The following is a 12,397-nucleotide window of genomic DNA, read 5'->3' as shown; positions in this document are numbered from 1 at the left end:
TTGATTCACACGCTAATATAATTAGAAGAAAGCTCACATGTGTAAAATCCAGTGTGAAACCTAACGTAAACGTATCATGAAAGACAGTTACTGGAATCATATATATCGTTTAATACAAGATTCGCATTGAAAAACAATTTATTTCAATTTCTAGTGAATTATCCATATTTTATATCAACGTTTAGTAAACACATGACGAGATTCATGAATTAAAAATTTCAATATGTTGTGTTTAAAAATTTCAACAAATTCTGAAATTGTGTATTGATAAAATACTTACGAAAACATATACATGTTAATATTAAATCGTATGTAAAGTATAATTCAATTTAAATTTAAAAACGTTCAAAAAGTAATAATAATATAAAAACGCGTAAATTTGAATGACACAGATTTGTTACTTTTATATAATTTATGAAAATTCTTGGTTATAAATTAACATCCAATAAAATTTTGTATTTTAAGGCGTTATTATTATTATGACTTTTCTAATTCTTCAATAAAAACAACTTTATATTTTCTACTTTTCTGAAAGGGTAATTCTACTGGTATAAAAGTTTCCGTTGGTAAGGATTAATTAACATCGTAATTTTTGCGAAGACTTTCAATTCTATCGACCGTCCATAAAACTCTTCGGCTCGATCCCTCTGTAAAAAATGTCATTTCCATCGTAATTTAGGTTTCTCCGAAATTAACAAAATTCTTTCTTGAAGCTTCTTGAACAACTTGACACTCGTCTCATTCAAGTTCACTAAGAATATTTCGTATTTCATGCGTTTTCGAAAAAAAACTTTTTGTATTAAGGTTGCAAGATTAAAGAGTGACCTGGTTAAAGACGAAAAGTTTGCTCGTCGATTAAGATTCCGCATTGCGTTTTTCGAATCATGTGCCAAAAGAAAACTACAAGGCAACTTGAAGACATGCCAATAAAAAATTTGAAATCTAATATAATTTTGTAATGCATCATATATATTTAAAAGTTTAAAATAATAATTTAAATTAAAATAATAATTAAATGTTAATAACAATTAACAAATATACCAATACGTTATTAATAATTTGAATCATGAAATATATTAACAGATAATTGATTGAAAGAAAATATTCTAAACGTGATATACCTAAGAGATATGCGACACAGACTTTCAAATAATTTAAACATTTTTTTTTATGTATTATATCTTTGAAAAGAAATTTATAAAAAGAACTTACAAAGAAATTTATAATATAATTAATTAATATAATATAATATTAAACTATAAATAAAAATAAATATCAAAATTTTATAGGTTTTTTAATTGTAAAAATTTTTTAAGTATAAAAATTACATTCAATTGTGTAAAAATTGCATTTAATTTTATAAAATGCTTATATCATTGTTCGGATTGGTCATTCGATACATTTCATCGTAATAAATTATTCGTTCGAGAACAAATTTCAGTAGAACAAATTCATCCGATCAGCCGTGATATTGGTCACTATTATTCGTTTCGATACAAAAATAAAAAATTTATGGGAAATTCATGTCACTATTATTCATTTTAATTTTGACGAAGGTCGCATGCATATATACTTTATAGCTCATTGTATTTCAAGCAAATATTGATGTAAAAGAATCGATAACGCAGCTTGAAATGTATCCATACTTTATTTAGCAATTAAAATTTTGAGAAAATATAATCAACCTGAAAGAATTCATAAAAAGTAAATAGAGTAAAAGCGCTATTTAATTATTCCGTAGGCGAAATTTAATAAAAGGTCTTCACTTTCTATCGTTTACTTACTGGAAATTATCACGCGCGCGTAAAATGCCTCATCTTAAGCTAGCAAATTTAGAAATCTATTTTCAAATAACGAACAAGAAAATCTTTAATATTTAAAATTGAGTTCAGCATGTTTAAGAGACGGTCGATATGTGAAAATGGATTTATAGGCTTTGATGCTTTGTATTTTACTGAAAGACAGTCATGTCTTTGTAAAAATGTCTTGAAAACCTCGCGGCAAAAGTCATAAAACGAAATATCAGTGGCGTAAATAAAAAACAGTACGCAACACTGGGCATCTGACGATGATTTGAAGGATTTATCGCGAACTATATTATTTGCTGTACCAACTCTGTACATATCGTAATGCACGCAACGCAATATATAGTTCTCCAAAGTGTTCTATGTCAGGAGCAAATAATACAGTGCATTTGTCAGAGAACTCGAGACTCGAGAGTTGCGGCTTTCTATCGCAGGTAAATAGACGTAGCATGCAGACCCTGAGCGATATTCATCTCGCTCAAGTTATCTATAATTTAAAGTTGAAATTACACGCATTAATTAACAAACTACACTTACTTCCACGATACAATCGTTTGCCAAAGATTTATTAGCTAGTTATATCATATATATATATATATATATATATATATATTTAAAATATATATAAAATATGTTGAAAGTGACAAATTTTTTAGATAATGTTACATGATGTAATATGATATACTAATATATATATATATATATATATATATATATATATATATATATATATATATATATATATTAGTATATCATATTACATCATGTAACATTATCTAAAAAATTTGTCACTTTCAACATATTTTATCGTTGAAATCATAAAAATATGACGTTAGTGTAAATGTTATTTCATATATTTCTCTTATAACTAGTAAATTATAATAAAATTTTTCAACGCAAAAAAGACAAATCAATCCCATGAACTGAACGATTTGTATAACTTTAAAATTGTGTATTTTAAAATAATTGCGCCAATAAATAAGTATCATACTTATAAATTTAATAATAAATACCGCGTGTTCGGCAATAATAAATAATAAATACGACACGTTCATTATTAAACACAGCTGCATTTAATTAACATATACGTATATACGTACTATAATATAATTATAGTTTAATTAATATTCAACACCTTGTCATCATCCAGATTCGCGACCAATTTATTCTTTGAATAAAGGAGAATAGAAGTGTATGTGTCATACGCGCCACGCGTACGCTCGTTCCTGGAATAATAATTAATTATCCGAAGCCTTCTTGGCATGTGTTATTCGCGGCTGTTTAATGCCTCGCAGGCATGAATTTTAATTAAGACGCGTTCAGATCAACAGTGAAGAACTTTATCATCTCTCATCGATCGAGGACTTTGGCTTGTATTGCGCAAACATTTCCGATCGCTTTGACAGACGTCACCGATAATGTTATTGAATAATATTATTCTATGGCATACAAAAAATTGCGTGATATAATCATAGCTCTAATATATCAGAAATTAAAATTAAATTCTAATATATTTCAATCTTTACATATCAATTATTTTGTATATTTCTAGCAGTCAACTTTATAAATAAAATTGCATATAAAATGTAATTGAAAGAAAATCGTAATTGTAACCGCTTCAATATTAAAATGTGCCGGCACCTATCAAAATATTTATTATTATTAGAAATGCCAAAGTTTATGAATAAATTATATACAAGCAGCAGACACTAAGTAATGAAAATTCCTATATATTATATTAGTTACATTTTTATTCGTGATTAATATTCTTTATATTTAAATAGTCGATGAGAAAATCAAAGTTTATTTTATGCATAAACTCTTAATCATGCACGTTACTTGTTTTCGTATGAAAAATTGTACTATATGATAATACATATATACATATATATATATATATATATATATATATATATATAATTAAACATGAATAATTTTATTTTCTTTATACATATCTCTCAAATAATATACATAAAGATATTGATTATATTTTTAAAAATGTTAATTCTCCTGAAATTAATGTGTGATTATTATTTAATACAAATAAACGCCATACTATAAATGCCATATCCTTTTCTTGTCAACATTTTATCTTGATAAAATAAATATTTTCGCAAGTGCAACATTGCAAGTATCTTTATCAAACTTTAAGTATTAATCGCTTAATATAAAAGTCGAATAATCGTTACTCTCATGATAAGATTATTACAAGTTACGATGTTCTTATCAAGTCGCTTACAGATTCAATTTCTGTAATAAATTGGCCGCCAGAAACAGATAACAACAACAAAATGAAGTATTTGCCTGCAAGCGATATATGGAAATGCGTCTGACATACTATCATAAACTGCAAGTCGTAAGTAACGAGGCAATTCCGACGTGGTGGCACACTTTTATCATTTCTGCGTTACGCAATTTATCTGAGGAACACAAGAATCTCACATTTTCTTAAGCTTTCTCCGCGCGCGCGACCACAAACAAATTAATCTATTCCATTATCAATCCAATGCTTGCGAGCTTCCTCGCATTTTTACCTTGCATTATCTTTTCGCGCAATTTCTAGCTGTATAAAAAACAAAAAATATATTAACTTTTTTATTAAGCTCGTTTATTTGAAGAACGAGTTTAATTTTTATTGGTAATACGCTTTTTAATCACAATAAATAAGCTTTTAACCTTCAAAGTAGAGAAAAATTAATAAGATCATAAGAAAGGAAGGAAAAATAATATTTTAATGTTGGAGAAAATGTCATAATGATTACAAACGGAACCTTCATCAGCGTTCGATTTTCATTCGGATCCTTTCGCTTAAGAAACGATAGCATTAATGAGAATTTGTGTAGATACAATAGAAAAAGAAACGAATAAAATTCGCATTCGCTGTTCATTCATTGTTCGTTCGCTCAAGTATATAGTATTCAAGATATATCTAAAAAAAATAGTTAAAAAATTAATAAATTAATAATAATTATACAATAAGTATGAATAAAAATAATTTTCTTACAAATTATGCAGACGATTATTAATTTTAATTGTCAACAAATTTATAAACCCCTTATATTTTTTCTTTTTTTTAGGGCAAATCAACAATATGGAGAAAATTCAAATTATTCTAATTATTCATTATATTATTTTTTTTGAGTCTCATCGATGCTACACAAATATTTACCGTGATTTATGTACATATGTGCATCTGTCACTCATTTGTCGGTTGGATGCGGATACAACAGCGAGACAAAATACATATAAATGCGCATTCCGCGGTTTTACGTGCCTCGTGTACATAAAGAACAGCGAACACGTGTCGCCAAGTTTTTCTGGCGATCGCATTTGTTCGTTCGCGACGGATCGTTCTTGAGCCTCGTTGAGTGTTAAACGTTTTTCTATAGAAGGCTGTACGCTCTAGTGATATTTAAACGATTATCTTTGCTGAACAGGTGGCAATCGACCATCGAGACATGTTTGTGTTGAATATAAGGGCAAAAACAATTTTCCATATTCGATGTATGTATTTAATTATAAATGGAAGTTTTTCTCAACACAAGGTGTTTAAAAGTCTGCTTTTTTTTTCAAATAGCATCATGTACTTGAATGGGAAATATACAATGCAGATAAAATTTTGAAAATTTATGAAGAGAAGATGAAAAAGACACACATTTTTAATTGAATTTTAATGCGATTTAATTACGATTAATGTTTCAATGAATGATACAGAATTTCTTATAAATTTACTTTTCTCTTTTTCACGTATACTTTATACTGCTTATGCATCAAATACAAACACTTGTAGCAATGCAACCTTCTACGACGATGCACATTCTTCGCATGATACGCATTTCTTTGCACGAAATATCTGTTAATATCTCTTACTGTGACCAGTTTTTATTTCGACATTTCTTACGTAATAGTCTGTACATTTTTATCATTAAAATTGTTAAGAATTTTGTTCAAAAGTAGCTCGCAAAATATTTCAATATTCAAGAAAGGCTAACAGTACTCAAAGTACTTAATAAAATCAATCTATGCAAACTTAACACCATATTTTTATTAATAATAAATTAAGTTTTCACGATAGAAAATAATAATGTTTCGTTTGTAGTTGATTGTAGTAACAGTAATTTCGTAATCGCAGCCATAAAAATATAGCATTTTTTTTAAAAACGCCTTTAAAAGTTACAATATATTTACAGATAATGAAAAATGGCACAACTATAAATAAAAGGAAAATCCTCGAATAATTTTTTAAAAAATTCAAACAATGACGACAAGGCCAATACGAGGTTGTAATATATAAGCTTTAACCAAGAGGATTTGAATAAAAATCGAAACTAATATTTGCTGTGGGAGTCGGTCTCCTACAAAGAGCAAAAGAGGTATACAAAAAGTATGTTGTAAATACTTTATGGTACGTGCATTATAGTACTCAAAGGCTTGTATTAGTCCGATCATCGTTGCTAAGATTAATTCTGGGATAAAAAACAAAATTACTTTTTATATTTATTTTAATTATAAAAAACGTGACACAAACAGATTTATTCTTATAATTGACGAAATTGCAGTGTGTAACTATTGTTAATATATGTATTATAATTTTTGTATGATTTAATTACACACAAATAAATCACTACAAAAAACTAGATCGAATCAAGATATTTCAAAGATTTTTAATTATCCTAAAAAGTCAGACAGCAGTTATTTTAAAAAAATGCTATATATTCTTTATAACTCGACTAAACAAACGAAGTATTCTCATTTTTTAAAATTAAAAATTAATTTTATTAAAGAGTGCCAAATTCACATAAATATAAGATCAAGTTGTTTAAAAAATTGACAAACTTCAAATTCAGTCTTTTTCAACTATTTTTTTTGTTATCTGTGTAAGGTATAAATGGAAAAATATATTTTACGTTAATATTATTATTTGAAAATTGAATAAATTAATATTGAAAAAAATATTATAAGTCTTAAAATTTTTTCCCAGTAAAGAAGATTATTCTCTTGTTTCAAATAGCAAAGTTATAATGAAGCACTTAAAATAAAGTGTGCACTTCTGAACTGTACACTATTCGCGCAGATAATACGAGAATAGTTTGATAAATTTGTGTAGAAATACCTTGCCTTATTCGACGTATTTGTAAGCAATGATGTGCACAACTATTCCCTAGGCGTTTGTAGCAAATCATCGAAGAATACTTCAGTACGTTGTAATAGGATTTAATTTCACGAGAAATCGCCTAATTATAGTGAATTCGAAATAACCATTAAATTGAATTCTCTAACAAATTTAGTTTTGAGATCGGGATCTCTGATGTACAATAATTGAATTAAAAGGAAAAATATAAATCACAAATAATAATTAGATTGCAAATATGTTCAGACTATTATATAATGTTATTAGAAACAAAAAAAAACTAAAATCAGATCATATATATTAGATAAAAAGTATCCCTCTTGCATTTATTAGCTAAATAAAAAAGCATTTGGTCTATTAATACTTTTACTGATTAAAAAAAATTGTTTTTTTAATTTTTGAATATTATAAATGTATGCTTTATATAGAAACGTAATGTTTGATTTAAGTATACATCTGCTTTTCATTAATTATTATTAATATATGACTTTATTAATATAAAGTGGAGTAAACAGTATATAAAATTAGAGTAAAAAGTGCGCTATTTTATAATTCTTATTAGAATATCAATTTGTTCAGGTTGAAAAGCGCCATTTATTAACTCCCTCATTGAGAGAGCGTTTTGACTACAATGGAACTTTGCCCGAGCTGCAGCGAATGCGGATCTTGCATCTCGCCGTCGTATTCATTGGCCTAGTTCGGATCGTACAATTGATCCGCATACCGACCACCGGCTTCGTGTCGAATTGCACTTCACTCCCTACGTGTATCAGGCGACTGCAAGCGGCGCCTCGCGTGATGTAAAGTATAATGTTGCGCCTCGTCCATTATTCTATCGTCTAAGGATGAAAAATGGACTACGTATTATCGATGTTTTGATCAATCGACTTCTACGTTCGCAAAAATGCTTACGATGTAGACGTTGAATTACAGTGCACGCTTCGCTTAAACGTGAAGTGAAGTGAAGTTCTGACAAGTTGCATCGTCACGCAAACAAAGGATTTAATTTTTACGAGACTTTAATAGTCACGCGACTTTTAGCTGAAATAATTTGGGTAACCTTAAATATCGTATCAGATGTTGCATGAATATTTGTGAATAATAAATAATAAATAAAAACGTGTATTCCGTGTGTGGACTAACCGTGATTCGCGTGTAAAAAATTCCAAGAGATATAAATGTAATTTTCGTAGATCAACTATTTTTTACAAGACATGAAAAGATATATAAGAATGAAATATCTTTCTTTTGTCAAATTAGCCTGTCAACATCTTTAATTTCTTAATATAAATAATTACATAATGAACATAATAATGAATTTAATAATCCAATCTAAAGTCAAATTATGTAATTTAAACTCGATTAAAATGGTAATTTAATATTTCGCGTTTTAAATTTATGTCTACCTCATGTAATCCAAAAAATATTTTCAAAAGAGATTTTGTTACATGTCATACGACAAATTTGACATGAGGAAAAAATAGATTGCTGTTTATCGCAAGAAAAATACGAGTTCTTTTTTGTACATATTATATATATTTTCGACGCTCTTACGTGTTTCATTTTCCTTCTCCTCGCTATTTATCTTTATCTTAAAACAAACAGAGTGAGTTCTTATGAAACCGATTTGCTATTTACATTTCTTATTTTTTCTTATTATTTCTTATTTATTTTAATGTGTGATCACACAATCACCAAATTTCAATTGCAAATTTCTCGTTTATGCCGCATGCAAGAGCACTGTTTATACACGACTCTATATACATACATCAAGATTTAATGATTTATTTCAAGGTTAACTTGATGTTAAATGATTATCTTAACAACTACGATCACATAGACCTATTGAACCAAAGTTGCTTTACGTAAATGTTACGTTTATTTCTAAAATCTTACATTAATTACTTAAACATTTAAGTACTTAAAATCATATATAAGACACATGCATAACTAATTCCTATGTAAATCCTCTGCAACCTTCCTATGTGAACTACTTCTGCAACCTTTTGCTTTCAATATATGTAGATATCTCCCTCCCACTGTTTTGTTATTAAAATCAACTAATCCATATTCTTACGTTAAAGTATCTACATTAAAATTTTAAACGAGAATCAAAATTTAACAGTTAAAATATTCCTTAGTGTATTAATAATGATTGATAAGCGTAATAATACACTTCAAGTACGCTTCGAGGCTCAATAAATGCAAAAATACATATAATATTTAAGAACGTTATTTTGCAACTCTTCCAACAGGCAAGGTCGTTTAAAAAGTATCAGAATCATTATCTATTCTCGACTTTGAAATTTGACTTATTGGCATTTCGGTGTGCCTCGTCATTAACACGATGCAAACCGATAAACCATGTATCAGGTCACACGAGACTTCATGCATATCGTCAGAGTTCTATATGTCATTCGTTGTCATTTGAAGAGGTTTAAAGGGGTGTCGGTGATACCTTCTCTCGTTCTGTAATTATTTTATGGTATTAGATATCATACAATTATCTCAACAACCCACTATGTTAACTATTTGACATTTCGAATGTAACTCTATAATTTTACATAGCACAGTAATGAGATAATAATGCTTTGAATTTTAAATTTTCTTACGCGTTTTATATACGGCATATATACGATTGTAGAATTATATCGTATATCTCATATATATGATATAACTGAAAACATTTTAAATGTAATTTTATTGATCATCTAAAATATTAAAAAACTTTGCGTGCTGTTTGTTTTTTTTTTTTTTTTAGAATATAATTTTTTTTAAATTTCTGTTAGACATGAGTGTCGTTATAAAATTAATTTAATTGTCACCCAATTACAAAAATTTTCATATGTACAAATATTAAGAAAACTTGTCCCCATTTTTTTCAGACGCAGTGCGATCGATCGCCCTTCTCCCTCAGATTCACTTCCTTATATCACGAGGCAGACGAAGATTTTACCTGCTGAATCCGTATTAGCAACGGAGGTACCTGGTTCTTCGAAAGTGCCGTCAAGTCCTGGTTCTTCGAAAGTGCCGTCAAGCCCGGAATATATCCAAGAAGTACGTAAAGATAGCGCATTGTACCTTGAAGAAGTGGAAGAAACCCTGAAGCCAACCCTGAAACCCACTTACGCGGATGTCCGAAGACAGAGCAGCGGCTACGTGAGTCCTCGAGGCAGCTTCGACGATAATAGAAGCTCGACAACGAGTGACACGCAGCCGCAGGACCTGCCAAAGGAGAGACGCGTATCGAGAACGAAAGCCTTGTCTAAGAACCTTGCTTATAGGGTACAAGAGAACATTGAGGAGCAGGAGCTGACCGCATCGGAAAAGAGAATGCCGACGACAGACATACATAGAAAGGTGTCGAGCTCCGGCCTCGACATGCCTAGCATCGAGGAGGCGAAGGAGGTCCTCAAGGAAAAGACCCTGCCTCGACAGGAGAGCCCCGAGGGCAACGAGTTAACAGAGGATATCGGTAAGTAAACTATATCTCACTATCAATATGATTTAGTGGTTGGAGTAATATTTAATATTGATATAGAAAGCACAGATTCTCAAGTTGGATAGAGTGACTCTTAATATCCGTGAGCAACTTGAAATGGAAGGAGATTCCACAAAAATATTGTGAACAAAAATATCACAGCAAAAAACTATGACGCTCTAACGTAGAAACTCATGATGCGCGAGTTTTTTATACATACTTTTAAAAAATATATTATAATAACAAAAAATTATTTGTGTTATCTACAGGGTGTCTACTCAAATCTTGTAAAAAAATTCCCTGATCTTCCAGGCATTTTTATTCATAATTACAGGTAAAGAGAATATTTTAAAGATTTTTTGAAATAATTTTCTAAAATAAATTTTTTTTGTACACGTTTTCTAATGTTTTTCAGTCAAGTGAAGAACAAACGCCACTTATGTTTCAAGTACTAGATTTACAAATGTATTGAAAAAAAAAAACTGATAGGTTTTTTAAAATAAAAATTTTTAACTTTTATAACATTTTCATTTTTTATCATTAAAATGAAAATAAAAAATATATACTACATATTTAATTTTTGTTAAGACATGGAATATATAAACAGTGATAGATAAATAATTATAATTTACAGTATAAGAGCAAAATTATCAAAGAAAGAATTTTTTTTTCAAATTCCCTAAGTTTCAATGACAATTCCCCGATTTCTCCACGCACAAGTACAAAAAAAATTCTCTAAGAATCTCAGATTTTCTATATTTTTCCAAGTAGTATACACCCTGTATCTAATATATCACATTTTCCTAAAAAACTTATTTTTTTGTTTTATTTGTGAATGTTCTATCATTTAATTTGATACGAAGAATAACAACGAAAAATCTACTTTTTCCAAAAGAGTAATTTTTTCGAAACTAAATAATAAAAACCAAAATAGATTTTCACTATCGTTAATATCTGTTTAGTCAAATTGACACTGACGTCGCGCAAGGATCTTCCGCGTCAAAGTGGTGGAAGTATACGGGAGATGGACGAGACAACCAGGATCCAGCAAGTGATTGACACAACTATTGGATTAAATGAGTCAAAGAATGCTCCGAATACAAATGCGGCAAATGCTATTGCCGCGGATAGTAGTCAAATAGTAGATACGAGAAAATTGTCCTTGTCCAGTGAAGCACGATCGAGCCAACGATTGCTCGGGGAAACTGTCAATGTCACCGATAAACCCATTCCCCCTCGCTACCCTTACAGCAGTCCTCAAGGATCGCCCAGGATACGCAGCAGAGCACTCAATAGAGAGCACTCCGTTGGAGCCAGCCCGTACAGCTTCATCGATAACCAGCACGACAGTCAACAATTGAATCAATATAAAGTATTAGATGAAATCGGAAAGGTAAGATTATTTCACTAAAATCGGTTTTACCCAGATAAGATAATTATATTATTTATTTGCTTCGCGAAATTGTTGAATGTTTTTAATCATTTATAACTTAAAAATTATTAACACTATATAAACCTTTTTTTTATTAAAAAAAGATTACACTTTTTGTATTTTTATATTTTTTTTATACTTAGCCAATAATTTATAGAGTATCTATTTTACTGTTTAATAATGAACAAAATAATTTTTTGATTATCAGAGTTGCAAATCTCTCGTGATTGTTAGAAACTTTATAATTAGTAATTAGCTTCTATATATAAAGGGAATCTCTTTAATTTGTTTTGAAAAGAAAGATATTGTAAATATCTCCTACTAACAATAAGTAAATTTTACGGCGGACATTTTGCATATATTGATAGAATCTAAAACCTTTTCAATTACATCCGCGGTTTTCAACAACTTATATTCGCCAATCAAGAAGATTTACATAGATCTCACTCCTCTTTCTTTGAAGAGCGAAACCATTTCGTGACGTTTACATATCTAATTAAAGAAATAATATGCTTATTGAAATTGAATACTTTCTCAATAACTAATAA

General features: G+C 29.1%; 2 protein-coding genes across 5 annotated transcripts in view; one reads left to right on the top strand and one right to left on the bottom strand.

Moving 5' to 3' along the window:
• LOC140666436 (calcium/calmodulin-dependent protein kinase kinase 2) overlaps positions 1-12,397 on the top strand; it is a 71,487-nt gene that overhangs the window by 35,944 nt on the left and 23,146 nt on the right. The window contains exons 4-5 of the mRNA XM_072893595.1: positions 9,822-10,411; positions 11,380-11,810. Coding sequence (XP_072749696.1) covers positions 9,822-10,411; positions 11,380-11,810 — 1,021 coding nt within the window. The remainder of the gene's footprint in view (positions 1-9,821; positions 10,412-11,379; positions 11,811-12,397) is intronic.
• Positions 1-12,397, bottom strand: part of Impe3 (Ecdysone-inducible gene E3) — a 71,834-nt gene that overhangs the window by 47,640 nt on the left and 11,797 nt on the right. The window lies entirely within an intron of this gene.

The sequence above is a fragment of the Anoplolepis gracilipes genome, chromosome 6, assembly GCF_047496725.1.
Source record: "Anoplolepis gracilipes chromosome 6, ASM4749672v1, whole genome shotgun sequence".
Lineage (NCBI taxonomy): Eukaryota > Metazoa > Arthropoda > Insecta > Hymenoptera > Formicidae > Anoplolepis > Anoplolepis gracilipes.
The sequence above is the reverse complement of the archived record's forward strand: the minus strand, read 5'-3'. Positions and strand labels throughout refer to the sequence as shown.